At 39.9% G+C, this 21,782-nt stretch overlaps 1 protein-coding gene across 2 annotated transcripts in view; it reads right to left on the reverse strand.

Moving 5' to 3' along the window:
* The window catches only part of smg1 (SMG1 nonsense mediated mRNA decay associated PI3K related kinase), a 50,372-nt gene extending 28,993 nt beyond the window's left edge, over window positions 1-21,379 (reverse strand). For both annotated transcript variants that reach the window (XM_062438383.1, XM_062438384.1), the window contains exons 1-20: window positions 21,157-21,379; window positions 17,103-17,251; window positions 15,928-16,080; window positions 15,004-15,140; window positions 14,297-14,355; window positions 12,826-13,039; window positions 12,424-12,549; window positions 12,235-12,307; window positions 10,858-10,955; window positions 9,812-9,985; window positions 8,913-9,134; window positions 8,352-8,453; window positions 7,544-7,834; window positions 6,167-6,297; window positions 4,262-4,423; window positions 3,420-3,538; window positions 3,217-3,304; window positions 2,927-3,028; window positions 2,059-2,199; window positions 1,534-1,760 (exon numbers count right to left, since the gene is read on the reverse strand). In XM_062438383.1, the coding sequence (XP_062294367.1) occupies window positions 1,534-1,760; window positions 2,059-2,199; window positions 2,927-3,028; window positions 3,217-3,304; window positions 3,420-3,538; window positions 4,262-4,423; window positions 6,167-6,297; window positions 7,544-7,834; window positions 8,352-8,453; window positions 8,913-9,134; window positions 9,812-9,985; window positions 10,858-10,955; window positions 12,235-12,307; window positions 12,424-12,549; window positions 12,826-13,039; window positions 14,297-14,355; window positions 15,004-15,140; window positions 15,928-16,080; window positions 17,103-17,251; window positions 21,157-21,233 (2,845 nt within the window). In that variant the 5' untranslated portion in view covers window positions 21,234-21,379. The remainder of the gene's footprint in view (window positions 1-1,533; window positions 1,761-2,058; window positions 2,200-2,926; window positions 3,029-3,216; window positions 3,305-3,419; window positions 3,539-4,261; window positions 4,424-6,166; window positions 6,298-7,543; window positions 7,835-8,351; window positions 8,454-8,912; window positions 9,135-9,811; window positions 9,986-10,857; window positions 10,956-12,234; window positions 12,308-12,423; window positions 12,550-12,825; window positions 13,040-14,296; window positions 14,356-15,003; window positions 15,141-15,927; window positions 16,081-17,102; window positions 17,252-21,156) is intronic.
* Window positions 21,380-21,782: the final 403 nt, after the last annotated feature.

Consider the following 21,782-nt stretch of genomic DNA (forward strand, 5'->3'; position numbering starts at 1 on the left):
TGAACCTGCAGCTATTATTAATTTCAATGTTGTTTGATTGTTTTGTCAGTATTCCTCTCTCTCCTCTGTACTTATCCTTTCTATCTCTTCTCCTTCTCTCCTTCACTCTCAACCCCAATCGGTCGAGGAAGATGGCATGTGGCATGTGGGAATGTTGGGTTAAATTAAATTAAAGAGTACGGTCTAGACCTGCTCTATGTGTAAAGTACCTTGAGATGACTTTTGTTGTGATTTAGCGCTATATAAATAAAGATTGATTGATTGACTGATTGAACTGTAACACCTCTAATGTTGTCACGATACCAAAATGAATACCCACGATACTATACCAGCCAAAGTATCACAGTTCCGGGTAGTATCACGATACCACAGCCTGTTTTATTATTATTTTTATGAACGTGCAATGTATTTACACAAGTTAGAATTACTTAATATTGGTTGGTGCATGATAAACATACATTTAATGCATTACATTGTAACTCTACTGGTTAAGTAAAAAATAAAAAGACAAACCAATATTTTATGAATCACATTTATTAAAGTTTGAATTGAAACAACAAGTACACCAGGAGTTTATTAAAATAACACTTACCTGATGGCTTCTACTCTGCTGCTACTGCTGTAAACATCGTCGAAATCTCGCGGGATCTCAGGCAATAGATTTCGTGCTCTGTGCGGGATCCTGCGAGATTTCGTTGATGTTAGCAGCAGAGTAGAAGCCATCAGGTAAGTGTTATTTTAATAAACTCCTGGTGTACTTACAAACTTTCCAATGCATCGATTTATGAGTAAAGACCATATTTGTACTACTGTAGAAGTTTGATACCATTCCAGGCATTATTAGTGGAGTCATTTACGAGATACACTGTTGGCCCCATTAGCACCTGTACTAAGCCATGTTGTATATTAAGAGTTGCCACCGTTCAGGTCTGCTGCTTCTGCCATGACTGTCTGTGTTGTGTTTTGTGAGTGACTGCAGCTGCAGAGATGAGATGTGGCACGAGCACCAGTGCGCAGGATAATGCCCACAAGCCAGATTTGTTTTTACAGAAACTATGGGTCCCACTGGCACTGTGTTCAACGGTAGTACCGTTGTGTAGAAATTATGGTATAGTAGGCACTGTGACGTTTTGGCACCGCGGTATACCGTGGGCACCGGTAGACCGTGCAACACTAAACACCTTTGGTTCATATATGACCTTGCATGTCATTCCCCATCTCTCTCTCTCTCTCTCTCTCCCTCTGTTTCATGTCATCACTCAACAGTCTAAAACTATACAACACATTTTAGTAAGTAACAAAAGAAGAATTTTGAATTTAAACAATGAAGTTAACAATGTTTTTATTTTCTTTGTCACAGCTAATGCCTTCTAAAGTGTCTTCAAATAGAAAACAATGGATAAGCACAAGGCATGACTGATCATTTACTTTACAAAAACTTGATGGCAGCATGAGGTGCCAAAAAAAAAAAAACCCTCAAGAACCATATAATGTTCCAGTTGTGTGAACACTAATGGGGTCTTGTCTCCTCACCTTCGATGGTCTGAAAAGTGTCCTGTGCTCGGCCCAGCGGTGTTCGGAGTTTGGACAGAACAGTGAACTGTGCGGCCTCCCACACGGCCCACTGCCACAGCACCACCTCCGTTTTCAACAGCGCCCGGGGTACTACACCTGGACCGCTGCCGTCCCCAGTGCCTCGACTGTCCCGTTTCTCCATCCGCTGGCAGCTGTGGTACAGACGCTCCAGCCAGGGATCTTTGCTGTGGACACACAAATATGAAGCTTAGAGACTCTCACTGCATTGATGTCTAGCACACAGTCATCATGAGTTACACAGAATGGTACAGGTGGGCAGCATAAATAACTTTCTGCTTCTTTACACACACCAACTAGCTTCAACGAGCAAGAGAAATGACATCAAGGCAACGCTGACCACATACTAATATGGCAGACTGGTGCAGCGTGACATTACAGTGCCTCATGACACATTCCCTGCATTCCCTTGAATGGAGTAAGTGTACAATGCAGTTGTGTGTGCTCTGTGGCAGTGACATGTACCCTCCACGGTGCAGGACTCCATATAGGATGAAGCTGATGAGGTCGCTGAAGTCCTGAGGATGGAAGGTGCTGCTCGGTGCTCTACTCATATGGTGGCGGATGGCCATTGAGATCTCCCTCATCTCTGGATGGCTGTGGTTACTTCACAAAAACACACATGAGAATCAATGTGACATCTTTATTGCTTTGAGAAATAGTTTGACATTCTTTGGAAATACACATATTTTAATGGGTGGGGGGGGGGTTATCTTTCCACTGGCTGCATTGCAACACCAGTCATGATAAGACTCTAGAAGGTCGCTGCTGGACAAGATACAGAGTACATCCTAATTCCCTTATTTGATCCTTCCTGACTCCTCGAGCCTAACTTGACCTGAAGTCATTCCTGTCCGCCATCCTGAAGCTTTTATGGAGAACACATCCTTTTTTTGCATCTTCAGTGGGAGGGACAAAGATGCAAGTGAGGGAATCATGGATACAATTAAGGGAATTGAGTCTGGCACAGTCTGGCACATAACACACTTGTTACCTGGACAGAGTCTCGCTAGCTGTCTCCAGTCTCTGTGCTAAGCTAAGCTAAGAGGCTGCTGGTGGTGGCCTATTTACTATACAGGCAAGAGTGTCTTCTTATCTCCACACATCCCAAAAGGTCAAACCATTCCTTCAAACCAGATATTAGATTCAAATAAAACTTTAACCAGAACATGTGTACTAGCTTTAATTTGAACTTTTAATTAATTAGACGTATTTAGTCATGGTATTAATGACTGAATAAGATTATTAGATTATTTCCAAAATGTCAAACCCATCTGTAATGTGGAGATGAGATTCATTCTCCTGTAAATTCCTCCAGCAGTGCAAGTCTTACCTCAGAGCCACATCAAGAGGGATTGTCCTGAGCAGCTTGGCATAGGCCTGCCTCACCCTCACTGTTGAGTGCACCAACTGGACTCTGCATACATCCACACACCTAATATACAAACACACACACACAGAGTGAGCTGCATCCTAGTTCTTTCTCATGTCTATGATAAAGTACAGAACAGCAAAGAAACATGACTAGCTTATAGAGTGGATTTTAAATACTGTAACTGAGAGCAGTTGAACGTGTGTGTGTGTGTGTGTGTGTGTGTGTGTGTGTGTGTGTATAATGTTCACCTTTGCAGCAGCTCAGTGGACAGAGATGAAGACAGCACTTGTAAGCTGTTGCAGGTCTGGAGGCATATACCTTGATCTTCATTCAGAGCTGTCCAGAGAGGAGGAAACACATTCCTTTGTTACTGATACCAGTGAGGATGATCACACAGCCTGTCAGATTGTGGAAAGCACTAAGTGAAACATGCTGGACGTGTCGGGCTCACCGTTAGCCAGCAGGCCCCTGCAGAACTTGTTGAAGGAAGGCAGGGAGAAGAGAGGGCTGTAGGTGTCTGACTTCTTCATCAGCACAGAGATTTCCTGAGCCCAGGTCAGCAGCAGCTTCCTGACACACCAACACAGCACACATTTTCATTCATGACTATTAGAGCTCAACTGATACAGCATTTTTAAGGTTGATACTGATTTTAATATTTTAGAGATTAAAAATTCTGCTAACAGTATTGGCACTTAAAAAACAAACAAACATTTTTGATAAGGATCCATTACATTTAGTTAATGAAGTCGTAACTGAAATATGTACTTACGAGGACATCACACACTTCAAAAATACACTTTTTAAAAAAATCATCAAAAACATAACTAAAGGCAACAGCAATGGAATTATTATTAGTGCTGTTGTTAAGTATAATTACAATTAGCTAATCTATGTATTGGTCAGCCTCTATTGCCAATGTTAGATAGCACCTGGTGACATAAACGTGTTGCTTCTTGTGGGCCTGTAGGCTGACTGTATGTAATACACTGGCTCGTCATGATTTTTTCTTTTACCCCAGCCAATTCAGTTATTTTTAATCTCCTTGCAAAAAATATGCAAAATGCAAAAAGAATAAATATATATACTTAACTTTTTATGAAGGTCTAAATGTGCTTAACACTTGTGTTAATGGTTAGCTACCAGTTACATGGTAGTGTTACTGAAAATAACATCCATAATTGAAACATTTGACACAAAAACTGAACTTCTCATTAACCCAAATGAATCCAATTATACCCCACAGAAATGTTGTATGTGTACGTGTGAGTGGGAGAGGGAGAGAGAAAGAACCTGGTTTCAGGGTAGAGATGCTCCTTTGCCAGCAGACCTCCCAGAAGGCTCAGCAGAGTGCTGAAATGTTTCTTTGTCGCCGTGGTGACGGTGCTGATTACAGCGCCATCAAACAGGGAGGGAGAAGATGATGAAAGGCTGGATGAGATGAAATGATCGTGCCTGATGGACAAACAAACAGTAGATATACAAGGCCAGTTAAGAAGACCACACAGCAGAAACAACACAGTCAACATGTCACTGTTATTCACTCATTTCCTCAGAAAATAGATAAAACCATTTCAGAGCCTGTTTCTGAAGCAACAGGAACAGCCTCACTGTGCTACAACATGTAGGAGAATAGCAGCTATTCACTGTTAAATGTCAATGAATAAAAACTGGATAAATGAACTAATAATCCTTTTAATTTCGAGTTTTACTCAGTGAGCTGCGGCATCTGTGGAAACCCACTGTAGCACCTCATTAGTATAACTGTCTCCTCCAGCAGCCAATCATATCTCTTGTTCAGAGGTTGATTTAGCTGTTTGACCTGTGGCATCACTGGTTAATAAAAAGCATCTTACATTCAGTAACATTCTGTTTGTCAGCAATGTTAAGATATGTTAGTGCTTTTATTTCTTCTTAAGACAGAAACTGATTCAGGGACTACACTCATCTACAATGCTATGAGAATTAGACAAGAAGCAGCCAAAAAAAATGCTGCTCAGATAGAAAAACATGCAGGCAGCACGTCTGTAAAAAGGTACGCTCATGAAAATGATTAACATAATTGTTACTTTCAGACAGACAGCTGTGTTTTGCTGTTCTAAGGAGTGAGTAAATTCCAGAATTAATGTTTGCAGTCAACCATCTACATCTTCCTCTAGATGTTCACCAAAGAAATAACACTATGTTATTTCAACACTTTGGCTTCTCATCTCAAGCTAAAACCAGACAGTGAACAGTTGAGTTAATCCAGTTTCTGAATGATCCGCTGATTTGTAATTGAGAGCACACAGTAATGCAGGAGCAACAGGACTGTTAAAAAGTTGAGTTTAGATGTCACTAATTGGTGGACCACGGTCTGGATCCGGACCTGTAACTGATGAAATATTGAGGATTGTTAAATGTTGTTCTGAGCTTCTCCAGCTATTACGGTAAAAGTGGAGCAGCCCTCAGAAACTCACAGACCACTGTGCATAGCCAATTTTCTCATGTGACACTAATCAGCCAATCAAATCCATGCATTTAGACATGCGGAGAGACTCAGCTGTCAGTGAGATACACATCGAGAAAAGAGTTAATATGTGTTGAGATGTTTTGTCATAAAGTTATTAGATGTGAAATGAAGTTTATGGTTTAAGTTTAAAAGTAATGAGGGATTCTTTTTTAATTTTCTAAAACTAAGCATTTTATTTAAGAAGCACAACCAAAAGCTTTCTGTAATGCACTTTATTTTAAAAGAAAAGAAAATGTATCTTATTCTTTTTTATTCTTATTTTATTCTTTATTTGAATCCCACAGGTTCAGTATAAATACTAATAAATGAATTCTACTGTATTTATGTGACAGTCTACAATCTAGCCACTAGACACAGATGCTGATGGAACTATAATGCTACTTCAAGCTTCTGGAAAATAACACAGACATTATGATGTTCTGGACCTTCACTTGAAGACATTTTCACAAATTGGACCTCAGTGAATTTTAATTGAATACTCATGGTTTAAGTCTGAGTTATTTATTCTGCTCTGCAGGTTACAAAGTCGACAAAGTTTTACGTGAGTTATAGTTCAACTTAATGTGCAACAAAGTGCCAAAGAATAAATAGACACAGATTAAGGCCAGTCATTCTTATAGGTGTGTGAAATTGTGAATACTGAAGTGGACAGCAGGTACCTGCTACAGTCTAAGTGTGTTTATTACCTGGTGCAGTGGGAGTACAGGGTGTAAAGAACAGCATACTGGATGGCAGGGTAGTAGACTGCTAACTCAGAGTGGATCAGCATCAGATTGTGACTAAGAAGAGCAAAGACTGTAGGAGATAACGCCCACATCTAAAACACACATAAAACATTCATTAGAAGGTAAACCAGCAGTTCTTCTTCTCTTAACGCAAACATTAATTATCTTGATTCTGCGCCAAAGCTTTTCACCAGCCAACCACTGTGAAGCACCTTCAGTTCCTGTAAACATAAAGTGAAAATGAAAAGACATGATCCTGTTCTGCAGTCACTGTCCTTCACCAGGCTGACTGACAGCAGACATTTACCCAACACGAATAGTTTTCATGTGGGCTTCACAGGAAGAAATCAACATTATTTTATATTACATCAAGATACCAGGTGAGATGAGGCCAGACTTTTATTTTGGATAGGATAAGAACAAAGATGAACATATTCCCCTTTTATTTTCGTTCGTATTTATGATTTGTTCTTATTTTATTAGAGCCCGTTGACCAATGTTTTCTTAATTTTACTCTTTTGTTTGTTAGGTAAGAGAGGATTTTACGTGTGAAAAAAAGATAAGAAAAAAAACAACAACTCATTCTCACAGTTCACAAACTGTTTGTCCAACACAAAGAAACATAAGTTTTAAATTTCAGGACCATAATAAACATGAATATCATATGATCAAAGTTAGACTTTGTTTCAGGGTAATTCTAAGAATTGGATTATTAAATTCATAGACTAAAGAAATACTATTCTACTGATCCAAATTAGGTGTGAGTTTATTAACAGTAGGTCAGTTTCATTACTGTTAAAGTTCATCCCTCTGTTTCCTGCACATGAGCACAACACCTGCGCTTATATAGTGTTTAGGAGGCATTACATATGTTCATAATAAAACAGCCACACGCCTCCAGTTTAAGATCAAGTGGGATTCATCATTCAGCACAGCTGGGTAAGAGCAGACATGGCTGGTTAAGTGTTTGGTGCATCTGGAGTTAACTGCTCTTATTTTTCTCTCTTAACAGAAATTTAAGAGAATGTTGCTGCATGAGGTCCACTGTGTGCGCCAGACACTTAACGCTCTACACCCCTTTAGACAGGATTGGACACAAGTCTCATCCTGACACACCTGAGGATATAAAGATAATTTAATGATACACATGTTTTAATGTCATTTAACTGACTCCCTGAAAAAGAGAGGGAGGGAAAAAAAAAGAAAGAGAGACAGACAGAAATTCCATGTAACTCTCTGGTTTGCCTGTGAAGTGTTTGACAGAGTGACAGCTGTCTCATATGAATGGATCTAATGACTAATGGATCTAATGGAATAATTGACTGTACTGTGGCTCACCCCGATCAGAGAGTTCTTGGTGTTGCCGATGGTGGTGAGCGTGCTGAGGTTAAAGATGAGGGTGAACTGGGCCTTCTCCAGGGGCAGGGTAAGTGGGGCGAAAACTGGGTGCTGAATGCTTGGGCAGGGGCCATCGGCTGCTGGGGCCCCACCTGCTGGCTCCAGGGTTGCTAGAAGGCTGGACAGAGCGCACGCCATCTCACCCAATACCATTTTATAAGCTGCCTCCAGTGTTGGGATGTTTTTCAGGCCCAGTAGTGCCTGGTACACACCAAGAACAGCTGACATCACCTGTGGAGTGCACACACACAATTTTCATCTGATTTCACGTAAGCCTGTCTAACCCTGACAGAAACACAGCTCAAGTTACTGTCGTCATCTTTGTGCTTACATTAGAGTACTCTCAGTCTGGGTCTGTTTTTCCTGTTAAGGACCCAACGTTCCATAGAAGGGAAATCATAAAATAGTAAGTCATCTTCCACTTTTGAAGCAGTTTGGTTTGCCCCTTCCTGTTTCATCATCATAATGTTCTGTGCATAAAGCCAGCTCCATAAAAACATGGTTAATGGCTGCATTAACTGGCCTTAAATCATATCATATGTATATATCATTATGACTGCAATATTTTTTTACAGTATGTGGTCTACAGAACTACAAAAGTCTGTATGATAGATGATGGATTCAGTGAGTGTTCTGGAGGAGCAGTTTTGAGACAGCAGATTGATGCTCATGTTCAACTCTCACATAAGGCTGAAATGTTAGAGCACCTGCATACTTTTGACTTTGATCAAGCGACACACTCACTCACCTCTTTCTCTCGATTGAACCGCAGCTCCAACAGCTTTGAGTCAGGTGCCAACAGTTTCTCCACGAAGGACGCAGGCAGTTTTGTGTTGACCTGGTCCACAATCTGAAAACAAACAGTGTCACTAATGTCACAGAGAGCAGGAAACCTCTACTGGCACAGTTCTGCTCTTTTCTGTCTAGAAAAGCTCTGATTGACAATGATGTCCTCTTGAAAACTACATATGAATAATGTGCAGTCACCACACAGTACATAACAAAGACTGCAACACAGTTTTGTTGGATGAAAAGTGAGACCTGATTTTTCAATGTGGTAGAAGAATATTAAAAACTACTGACGTTAGCAGCCCGAGCTTTTATGGGTGGTAAGTTTTACAAACAACAAAATAACGACAAACTACACAGAAACTTGTAGTACAAGGTCCATTACACTCAGTCCATCAGGCTTAGTATGTGTAACAGAAGAGCTATCAGACTCGTTTGGGCTGCTCAACACAAAGATGAACACTGTGTTCTTGACAAGAATGATACAAAGCACTGCAGCTGTGATCAAAGGCCACTGTACCAGAGTGACGAGGCTGAGGACTGCCAGGTTGTAGTCTGAGCCGCAGGCACGGCAGCAATCCAGCTGGTCCAGGCCGTAGACTAGAACAGCCTCCATCAGCTGACCGCAGGGCTCCATGTTGGCCAGCAAAACACCCACACACTCATTCCCTGCTGTGAGAACGGCCTCAGAGAACTGAACCTGCTTAGCTGTGGTCACACAGGCCAGAACCCGGTTCAGAACCTGAAAAGAACAAAGAGGAAAGCAGACAGTTCAGAACTGAAGTGATGTCCAAATGGAAACTAAATTATAGTATATATGACATCAGAATAATCTGGTATGTCACTGATTTTAAAGTACTTAATTATGTAGAGTTAAGGTCTATTTTAAACGGCCCCTTGTGTATTACACATATAATCACTGTTTTTACATTTGATTGTAGGAGTGCTGACATTTCTCCAGTCCAAACTAAACTCACTGTTCTGAGACCTGTAGCACAAGTCGTAACTGTAGGTACTGTACAATCATCTCACAGTATTCTTTCAAAAAACTGTTGTTTTTGCCATGTCTTTTTTCCACACATAAAATCCTCTCTTACCTAACAGAAGTGTAAAAGATTTAAAAGATTTTTTTTATAGTTTGATTTGTCTAACTCAGACTGAAGTGTCATGTTAGCCTCAGCTTTTTTTTACAGAAAGCATGTTTGTACAGAAGAATACAGATCTCATCTCTTACATTTTAGTCACATTAGTACATGAATACTGTATCAAAATAGATTTTAAACAATGAGAATCTATCCATTATACACAGGCCACATTTATATATTAACAACTGATACTTTTTCCTCATATTCCCCAGTGAGTTCACTGGATCTACTTTTCAGTGCATCTCAGACAGGGCTTCCTGGGTGTGGCTCTTACATCTGTAACGTAGACCTCAGTGATGGGGGGTCCTCTGATGGGGCTGAACCGCTCTCCAATGCTGCGGACCACTGTACTGAACACCCTCAGCAGAGCTGCCAGCTTTGGCAGTGACACTGAGGGAGGGGGGATATCTTCATCCGGAGCATCGCCAGACACAACATGGCTCAGATCCTAATCAGAGCACAGATTCAGTCACTTCTTTGACAACAGCACTATTCAGCTCTACAAGGCAATGTTAACAGTCACATTTAATCACTCTAAGAGGAGGAAATGGTTTTTAAAAGACTTCTCATTTCCTGTGCTTTCCCTGCCTGTCTAACTCCAACCTTTGTTGGAAATTACAGCATGTGATGTTGATGGAATGAAAAAGACAGATCTCAAGTGTGAGCGCAGTGCAGCACCCGGACAATGAATAGCACACATCTGCTAGAGTTATCTTTCAATTCACCTACAAAAAAGTCACACTGAGATATGTCATCTTGACATTAGGGACTTGTTTCCATCAGGCACTCATCAAAACTATACATTTCCTTTCCTCTTTCCAATTAAAATATAACTGAAAATATACTTAGTTTGTAATTTTGTCCCGATACACAATCCCAGCCTTGGTAAATATAGCTTCCTGATACTTGATGGGTGTACATTAATTGGTATTAGAGTGGGGCTGGATAATTAATATTTTCTCTAAATGAAAATATGCACTACTGCAATTTTCAAATACCATTTTGAATCAAGTATTGTCATGCAGCAGAGATGTCCAGGTCCACACATTATATTCTACAGACTTAAGGGACTGTTTGGTATACTTCCACACAAAAATCCCCCTATAATCATTTTAATAAATGTTTTAATGAAAATGAGAATAATGATGTAAATTTGATCATTCCTTCTAATATTGTTAATCATATGGCAATTTTAATATCAGTCAAAATAGTCGCAATTAGATATTTTTTCAAAATAGTTCAGCCCTCTATTAGAGCATGGCTATAAAGATGCTCAGTGTGGCTTTGGCAGCATCCTTTAAGCTTCTGGGTTAACTTCACCTCTGCATATGCTTCCATATCCTCCAAGAACTGTCCCAGCAGGGTTGTGGAGAAGGTCAGGTCTGCCACCCAGAATTGCTCCAGACTCTGTAACCAACCTAAACACACACACAGAGAAGAGTGGCACATTGAAAAGCACTGGTACGTTATGATGCTTCTTAGGGCTGCAACTAACGATTATTTTGATAATCGATTAATCGGTCGATTATTTTTTCCACTTTAAATTAACAATGCTCAAAAAGTGCTCAAACAACAGGTTGCTACTTGGAAGTCCCTGAGCTGTCAAAGTTATATTAAATTATAAATAATAATTTAAACAAAACAACTAAAATAACATACACATGTATGCTATACAGAAATATGTTCTGTTGTTTAAAGGGACCTGAGCTATAGAACAATAAATGAATAATAAATAATAAAGAATGCAAATTATAAAACCGATAACATATACATATGTAATATAACATATTATATAAATTAAAAAGAGTTATATTATATATCGCAAACTATAAAATATTGGTAATAAAAAAACCTGTTTCACACAAGTAGAGCACACTTATAAATCAGTATTACCCTCCAGCAGTGTCAACCAAGAATAAAGTCTAAATCAGTTCATCTTGGTGGTGTACAGACTGGTTTTATATTATACTTAATTATTTCACACATAACCCAGAAAAAATACAACAATTTGTCTGTGAAACTATATATTTACAGGATAAATTCTGGTTTATTTTGTAGTTACTAGTTTTACTTTTTCCATCATTAGGCTACCTATGCATGCTAGATTCCCCTGCTGCTCTCCTCATTGAGCTGCCTGTGAGATCTGAGCAGGTAGAAGCTGATAGTTCACTAACTATAACCAGGGAGCACACTGCAACAAGGTTAATGATCCACACAGTGACATTACATTATATCATTGACGTGATGTGCAAAAGCGAACAACCCTTTTTTCTGTGCGTGCAGAATAGGCAGGATGCAGCACACACTTTATAGTTTCATGGTGTGTAAACTGCTCCTACAATTTAGAAGATTTCGCATTCGCGTTTTCGCATTAATTGCGCGACACACCGAATCGATAATGAAATTCATTGACAACACTTTTAATAATCAATTTTTATCGATTTTATCGATTCGTTGTTGCAGCCCTAATGCTTTTTAAATGCAGTTGTTAATTAAATGCAACCAAGCTGTAGACAGACATAAACAGGACATCAAATTTGATGGCAGGGAAGATGTTATGTGGTAGACAAAACACAAATGTCAGCAGTACAAAGTGTTGAAAAGAGGACTTGTTAGTGTGGATACATCCCCCCCCCCCCCTACCTTTGACACACAAAACTCTGAAAATCCTCCAGTTCCAAAAGAAATGTCACTAACCTGAGACTTGCTGAGTGAGTGAATGCTTCTGTGTGTGGTCAATATGCCAGCCCACCAAGATGTCCACTGTGTCCTGTGGGGGGGGGGGGGAAAGCAACAACATCCAAACACATGGAGGTTATAACATAACTTGCTAAATATTTTTCTTACATAATCGGACCTTTGACAACCATCACTGCTGATACTCACCCTGAAGTTGGTGCTGAAGACATGGGGGTAGCAGCGAGCCACCTGAAGAATACACTTCACACTTTGACAGAGCAGCTCTGGAGTGTCGACGTTCTCCAAGATGGACTGCAGGTTGCTCATCACCAGCTGAAACACACACACAACGCTCAGTCCAGTCAACCATCCTCCTGCCAACATTTCCCACTTCTGCAGTAGGATAACGTAATGCAATACGCAACCTGTGTAAAATATGAGCTGATACATGGCCTATGTCGACAGCTGTATTGATTCAAATCAATTAAACGCTCTTGTTTAAGCGCTTGTCAAGCTTTGGGGTTAGCGCTGTCTTTAAAAGGAGGCTTAAGGAACAAAGTCCAGTCCAGCACAGTAGAGAAAGCAACTGAAATCTATGTGTGTTGTTACCTGCATGACGTGTGAGAAGGCCTTTCTCTCCCCAGCAGCCTCCAAAGCGCGCTGCGCTGCCACCAGGTATAACAGCTTCACCTCGTCGCGACTGCTCGAACTTAACTTGTTGAACAGCCACTTGAAGATGCGCTCAGCCTCGTAGCTGAGCACCGTGCAGAGGAGACCCAGGCAGGCTGCTGCATCCTGACGCAACTCCCATAGCAGCTTACTGCTACACACAGCAACAAGAGGAGAGCACATGTTAGAAACCTCATGGCAGATGGGAGTAGAAGAAAAAATGGCTTCAGATTTGTTCTTAAAAAGCAAGGACAAGTGATTTAAGAAAATGTGTAGTGTTCATCAATTTTCTTGTTCTTAAAAGTTTTCTCTCAGGTACGAACAGAAGTTACGAGTGCTTCAGACCAATCCTGAGTCCTCACTAGATAGTCTTTTCTTCAAAGAGGAAAACACTACAGTTAGAATGATGTTTTAATATGGATGAATCTGGAGTTTAAATGTACTAAAATCAGCTACAATACCCAAACAAAATGAATGATGAATTAATAATGTGACCATGCTAAACAGGTGGGCTATGCTTTGGTTTTATGGCACACCTGGAGGAAATAAACACGTGTTGTATTTGGAGATGTGTCTCTGCTTGCTACAAGGAGCAACATCACCATAAGATGCACCATTGAAGTATGTAATATCTGGAATGTCAAATCTGGAGCTTATCCACACTGAATGGGGCTTTGACTTAATTGAAGCCATAACATATTTGTGTGAGTTTTTTGCCACAAATGACGCACAGAACTCCAGCATTGTTAGGGGATGTAACTACTTCATAGCAAAACCCATGTAAGCACAGTGTCAAGTTGTTTGGATGAGCAGTTCTGGAGAAAGCCCAGAGCAATCAGCCCATTCCAAACAGGAACTAACAGGTATCAACACCACAATATGATGTTTGTTTTACGGACGCTAAATAAGTGTATACTAAATAACTAATTACTATATAATATAGTTCAGAGAATATCTTAAATTGAAGGAGAGTGACAAAATACAATCTGTGGTGAGAATAAGACATTTAAGGAGGGAATTCCCCCCTATTTTAAAAAATGAATTTCAGGCCTAAATTCTATAAATACTAGAATAACCTGTCAACTGTTCACTCGTAGTAGTCAGTCTGAAATTATTATGATAGGCGTAATGTGATCCTGTATTTAAAGTCTTTATGTTTTCTAATATTAACTCTGCTGCTCATTCAAACATAGAAAGCACAGAAAAGTGATGTAAGAACATCTGTCGTAAGACAGGCCTTTACATTTCTCATGAAGAGGTTTGGTATTAATGTGAACTTCTATTTTGTGGCTTGTTGATACAGCTGGACTTGACAACACTTCCATACATTGTGTCCAGTATGATCAGTGTGACATTGTATAAAAGGTCTTAACCCACAGAAACACTAGTGCACAGTACAGCTTCCTCTTACCTCTCATTCAAAATGTCATTCAAGGTGCTAAGGATGGTGTCCAACTGTTTAACCAGGGTCTGCAGGAGGAGAACACAATGTAGAAAATGACTTATGTGTTGTCACTGTGTATGCTCTATTTCTACATATGTATGCGGTGGCGGCGGCACATCGCCGATGTGGTGTCCATCGGCGATGGCTGTCAGGCATCGCCGATGGACAATGGCATCGTCCATCGGACCAACCCTACTGCTGAAGACTCATATAAGCTTCACATCTACTTTGAAATGACTGTGTGGACACACTGTGGATTTAGTCCTCCATCACTTCCATTGAAAGCACATTTGAAGGAGATCTTTTAATAGTCAGTATGAACAGGAAGAATGATTACAGTGAGGAAAAACTCTTTACTGTTCATATGGACACCTGACTGCTGGTTTATAACACACTTGAAATATTGTGACCCTGTCTTTTAATTCAATCAGCATGTTTTTATAGCCAGACTGAAAAATGCTCGAGAATGAGATACAGATAAAGAAAGGCTCCAGAGTTCGAATTGGATTTGGCTATGATAGCTAAATAAGCTTTAATACAGTTACTGGATAAACTGGGAAAAGAGAGATATTTCTCAAATGTGAAACTGAGGAGAAGAGGGAGGAACACATTGAAGACATTTCATGATGTCTATAATGAAGAGGGTTTGATCATCTATTTACAGTGTTACTGACCACTTTGCTCTCGCCGTGGCTGATGAATTCCTTCAGCTGTTTGAGGGTGGCCAGCCTGCGGTCGCGATCATCCTCCCTGGAGACTCTGCGCAGGAGGTTGGCCAACCGAGACTCGTCTGAGTGAGGCATCCCTCTGTCTATAACAACATCTTTGTATGTCAGTAACAACACACCAACTACTACTACTGTGACTATGAATACTCATTTAGATTATTATCATATCATTTAGATTATTATCATCTTGCCCTGCCAACAATTATGTATTTGCTGCCTTTTATCAGTTTTGTTTTTTTAAATTCAGTCCATGACATTACTGGTTTTGTTTACACTGTTAAAAGTCATCCTAACCCAGAACAATAACTATAACTGCAACTATAAATATACTGTTCTAAAAATCTTAACTCAAGTGGATGATGGAGCCCACACCACAACTATAATAACAACAGTGGTGAACAACATCTCTGGGATCACTTTCAGAGCAATTTGATCAACAATACAAACACTGACAGCCACACGAAATAACAACAAAATCTCCATCTAGTCTGACATTTCCAGAAAAACTTCAAAACCTGCATACCTCTATCATCTTAAATATGATCAACTTTATTCTGAAACATAAGTGTGGGTGCTCACATTGTTATCATTATAGTAATCTTCCTTGGTGTTGATGGCCCTTTATTCGCCAGCTGGCTGCTATAGTATTAACACTGAGTCCATTATGTGAGACTGTAACAAATGTGTTTGATGGAGAACTGCAGTTTATCAGTCAGAACAGTGTGTGTATGTGACAGTAGCTGACACAGAAGCCAATCCAATCCTTCATGATATGAAAAGATTCGACTGTCTGAGTTCTGCAGCTTTTGCAGTTGTCACTAAATGTTTTCTATCTAACAACAGAGGGTTGATCGGATCTGTTGAACTCACCCTGCGATTTCCTCATGTCCTTTGAAGCTAAAGCACGGTTTCCATGCTGAAAAGGAGTCAAATCCGCTGTCACATCATTGGGCCTCAACTCTTGCCCCAGCGACTTCCAACCAAACGTAGTATCACAGACACCTTGACCAGCTTCATATCCACCTACAGGACAAAAGACATGTTGACTTAGAGCAATGTATCACATATGAAGATCATTTCTGATCACACAGACACACACACTATTTTGTGTATGCATGGTTGCATGTTTGAAACAGGGAGATAGACTGCCGACCCCCTGCTTTTACTGATGGATAATTACAGTTTCATAAATGTGATGTGACTTTACATGTTGGTCTCATGTCTGTGTGAACATAAACTTTAATATACAAAGAGATTACATTCATGTCTTGTTCGGTTTTCTTTTTTTTAACCTCATGGTGCTGGACAAACCACCTCTGGATATGTTTTTAAAATGATGAATGATTATCCATGAAAACACCTGCATACAGCACGTGAGCTGTATGAACTTTTCATCTTTTAATCAATCAATAAATAAATAATAAATGACATGAGATTCATCAGTGGATTCACAGTGAGAGGAGGGGGCTGGTGTCCATCCAGCTCATGACAGTCATTAATTAAAGCTTCAATGGCAGAGAACCTTTTAAAAAACATGAGTGATGCAGCCTGTGAGAGAATTAACTAGCTGCTGTTCAAAGCGCTGCAGCTCATGCACTGTGTGCCAAATATCACACAGATACTGTGGCTCCTTCGGTAACACTGCTGTTTTCTAAACACAGTCATGAGACACATTAAGGTGACAGACAACTCAATGTCATATATCATCATGTCTGAAAGGGATTTTATTTTCATACCTTCATTATGTTTGAACACCATCTGGTTACTCAATTAAAACTTTTACTACTCAAGAACTACACTGCAGTTTTCAATCTTCATCATAACATTTAGAAATCAGGAGCTCCGATCATTTTTAACATTTATCATTAAAAGCCCCCAAAAAACATTGCAAGACAAAAAGATATGCAAGAAAAATACAGCAAACTCTGATGTTCTTAAACAGTGCTGATTGTGACTTGATTTAGGGGTGATTAGTCCATTAACAGAAGCAGAAGGTATTGAGCCAATGTCAGAACAAACCAGCTTGACCTAAAAAGGTGCCTCACCCTCTTCCTGGAGTGCATCTGCAGCAGCGTAGGCATCGCTGGGCACCGCTGGCTGGTCAGGGCAGCTGGAGGGCAACACGTCGTACAACGTTGCTGAACCAAGCTCTCTGGACTTCACGCCGTCCTGGCTGGATGACACACTGTCACCTCTGAATACATGGACAGACACACACACACACACACACACGAGAAAAAAAAGACAAATCTTATAACTGAAGTAACTGCATGTATTGTAGAGATAGAAACAAAGACACAAGCTGTAGGAGTATTTAGTGACAAATCTGTCATTCTTGTTGATGGTAATCTTATTGGTTGCAAAAGTCTTTAAGAATGTCATGACTTGATTTCAGTGTTTGGTCTTGGGATCTTGATGTCAATATGAAAGCAGCAGTTAGCCAACTTGTCTTGGTGAAGGTGACTGTTTAACCAAACAAATGCAGCAGAAAAATAAGTAGGACTCCACAGAAGCAATCATTTGTAAGGGTGTAACAGCTGGTATGAGAAGAATGAAACAAGAGTGGATTTTCCTGCCCTCCACTGGTTGGAAAGTTCTGTTTGTTTCGTCTAGAAGTCAGAAAGCTGTGCTGTGACTATTACATACTTAACACGATGACTGCAGGAGTGGAATAACCCTTTATAACAATAATACCACAAACACCCAACCTTAACCACAACTGTACAGGAGCAGTCTTTAGAAATTGAACTATAGATTACATTATTGTGTTTAGCCAATCAGAGTTAGCTGGGCGATTAGGAAGATGATACAGTGCAAACATTTACTCTTTAGATTAAAATGTATGATGTATTGACAAAATATTTCACCTTTGTCTTTAAAAGCTTGTATATTGTTTGTTCTTTCCCTAGAGATGATAAAATCCAACATATGCTCTGACATTTAACCTCAACAGAAGATGAAGTAAATGACTGTGGTGTGTGAGCACAGTACATCATAACATTATTAACAATGTACAAGAATGCATTTGAAAAGCAGCAATAACTGGAGTGATTTTATTAATTCTTTGTCTGAAAACACACACTGCCATAATGGTAACTGGACTGCATTTATACAGCACTTATCTAGTCTACTGACCACTCAAAGCACATGCCAACATTCACCCATTCAAACACACAAATTATAGATTGATGGCAGAGACTGTCATGCAAGGTGCCAACATAATCTTTAGGGCATTTTGTTTATCCAAAGCACTTTTTACAATGCAGAATTTGGGGATCACTATCTTGCCCGAGGACATTTAAACATGGGGACTGGAGGAGGAGGGACGACTCCACCTCTTGAGCCACAGCTGACCCAATCACAATCAATCAATCAAAGCAATACAAGAGCATGGAGTCTACTGGAATGTGCAAGTCTGCATATAAACCACACCAATGTAACATGTGTGCATTATTCTGGTGTAGCTGTGAAAAGTGAATGAACACCAGCGTTTTCTTAAACCAGCAACCAGTCCATTCTAAATGTATTGGAGTCAAACAGCCTGGTGACACAAGGCAAAACAGTTTAAAGTTAGACTTCAAACATCCAGTTACAGTAGAATAAAGCTCTGCTGTAGTATAGCCAGAGAACTTGACTAATAATAATATGCTAAATCACAAGGGGCCAATACAGAGACAGGTGTCTGTTATATATAATATAATCGCTATGAAGAAAACAGACTGCTGTTCTTTTCTTTATTTATAGAGCCAGTAACTAATGCTGTGAATGCTGGTCATATAAAGTGTAAGGCACCTCTCTGACACAGTGCCCTATTTGTCGCATGCAATAGAGGCTTTTCATATTATCACGTCAGGGGTGTGGGATTGAGTTATTGAGTAATTCTATGTGTTACTAATTTTGTGTATCCATGTATTTAATAAAATGTACACACACACACCAGGTACATTCCTGTATTCATAAAAAGGTATGAACTGCTGTTATAATGGACATGTGTTTTTCTAATGATATTCAGGTTTTCTGTAGAATAACATATTTGATGTGAAGAAACTGTAGGGTCATGGGACATAACTATGATTATTATTATTATAACTATTTCTCAGAATCACTCTTTGAATTGTGATGAAAGTTAACTTAGGAGTAACTTTCAGACATTAAGTGTTTTCCTCTCACACACCTGTCACACAGAGCTCAATCTTATGAAGGTTATGTAATTAACTTATGTGAATTAATGTAGCCTATTAAGTAACTGAAAATAGCAGGTAGGCCTACTCAGCTATGTGATATCAGCCCCATTCCTTTGATCCATGAGGCATGTCACATTACACAGGAACATATTGTGAAACATGCGCTGTGGCATTTTCTCTTTCGTTATCAATTTCCCTTTTTTACTAAACCTAAAATGTGGAAATTAACCAGGTGACCATAACCTCTCTGTAATATTTAACTGTAGCTTCCTATTTTATTTGAAATAGCCTAAAAAAGGAATAAAAAGGTTGAAAACCCTATTAAAAAATATTATACCTGATTAATAATGGGGACACGATTGTGTTTCCTAAGTTTTAGTCCACTCTGACCAAGGCCGTCATGCACACTGTATAAGCACAATCACAGTTCAATTACACACTTCTATAGAGCGTGTTCCCCGGTTACTTAGTGTTACATTGGCAGGACACCAGTTTCTGTAGGGATCCATGATGGGTCACAATGATGTCTATTTATTAAGAAATTGTTTTAACAGTGCTCCTACAATTGGACAGTGTAAGGGATATTTTTGATTAATTCCAATATTACTTTCACTTTGCCCACTGGTTAGGTTTTCATGGTACTGAATTTGGACTCAATTAGTGTGGAGAGGATGACAGTATCTGCTTCCAGCAAGTAGTCAGTCAAAATGAAAAGGGTTGACAGGTGGTTGGACATAATGACAGAGGAAAACTTGATGAACAAACTATTTTGTGAGCATCTTTTTTGCTGTGATACTGTTTACATGTCTTATTGCTCTCTTACATTAACCCTCTAAGGCTTAGGTGCCCATAATGACTTCTGAGTTGTTTACCCAAGACCATAATAAGCTACTGGGGGGGGCCCTGGGGTACAAAAATGACCTATGCGCTCTCATAATTACATAGGTGGACACACGGGAGCCACCTTAAGGCTATTAAAAATTCTATTTTGAGGGTTTGTGGTGCATGTTACCAAACAAATTTGGTATTACTCAACAATTCCACAAATTAATGCCAGTGAACTTGGGGCCTCTAAGGGTCAAGGGGGTCTAAGGCCCTAGGCAGTTGCCTGTTTTCCCTTGTTGGTACTCCAGCTAAATTGATAAGTAGGCTGTAATTAAAAATGATTACCTTACACCTGACGTTACAAATGTCACGACATGAGGTTCGATAACACAAGTGGTGCTAGCTCAGGAGTTTGGCGCTTCATTCATTCTGCATCGTTTATTAGAAGTTGAAAAAGTTCCAACACAACCCTGTCATGCCTTTATATGTAAACGTTTATAAAATGTATCCGGAAGTTCTTAACTTAAGGAAGTTGATAACGTTACATTGGGGTGGCGTCTGACTAGCTTAGCTGGCTAACATTAGCGAAGTAGTAATGCTAACCAGCTAAACTAACACAGAAACCCACATATGACTACCACAGCGTGTTGTGAATATGGATCACACGGTGGTTCTCTCTAAATCGCTCACTTGATTCATCACTGGAGCTCACGGGACACAATAATCCTATCTGCTAACGTGTCTTGTGTCGTTTGCTGTCAATTTGCCGTTAACGTTAACTACGTTAGCAGCAGGTTGGCAATATTTAGCTAACCAATGCTACACATATTGAGCTAGCGTTAGCGCCTGGCTGAGCAGTCAACCCCAGATAAAACTCTTTGACGTGGACGTATATTGCGTGACAGCATGATGACAAAATGATTATGTTGAAGACATTGCATTTGTGTAGGTCTGAGTATTTAATGTTACGATAAAGAGACAAACAGGAATCTCCCTCCCATGTGGCCACAACTTCATAAAGCAACAGAGCGTGGGCCCAAACAGTCACCGGACTAAATTAACCAGCCTCCCCCAAAAGCAGAGCACCAACCTGGGCTGCCAGTCATTCCAGTGTGGCTGCAGTTTGTGGGCGCCGCTGAGCCGAGACCCCAAGGCTTTACGGCTCATTACCTTTTGGAGAGCTGCATGACCCGCTAGCAGCGGTAACCGTGTCTCTCCTCAGGCTTACTTTTCACTATTATGTTTCTGTCAAGTCTCTCAAATCGGTTAGCAAATCGTTGTTATAGCTAGCTTACGGTAGTGTTTGGTCGGCCTTCTTCGAATTTGAGGGAGCAGCGGAATCTCCCTTACTTGTTTTTAATAGCGCCCCCTATTGGCTGTTGACGCTCTATTGATGAAGGGAGTCCCAAATCAAAATAAATCAAAACATCTATAATGCAAGAGAGACAACACACGCAAGAAAACAAAATATTAGTGGGGACAACATGTCAAGTTCCATTAAGGTTTATTCAAAACGTCTGTCATGACCATCTGTGACCGATGACCATCTATCTTTTGAATGGCATTGTGCTGAATAAGATTAAGTTTAAAAGTTGCAGCATGCAGGATCCAGTGTGGATGTGTTTATGATCCAGTGTACATAGCAGTAAACTTAACTCTTAAACTCCAGTATGATTGAGTTTAATGGAGAAGCAAGCTCTGTTCCAGGATTATTAT

Source organism: Scomber scombrus, chromosome 18 (genome assembly GCF_963691925.1).
Source record: "Scomber scombrus chromosome 18, fScoSco1.1, whole genome shotgun sequence".
Classification (NCBI taxonomy): domain Eukaryota; kingdom Metazoa; phylum Chordata; class Actinopteri; order Scombriformes; family Scombridae; genus Scomber; species Scomber scombrus.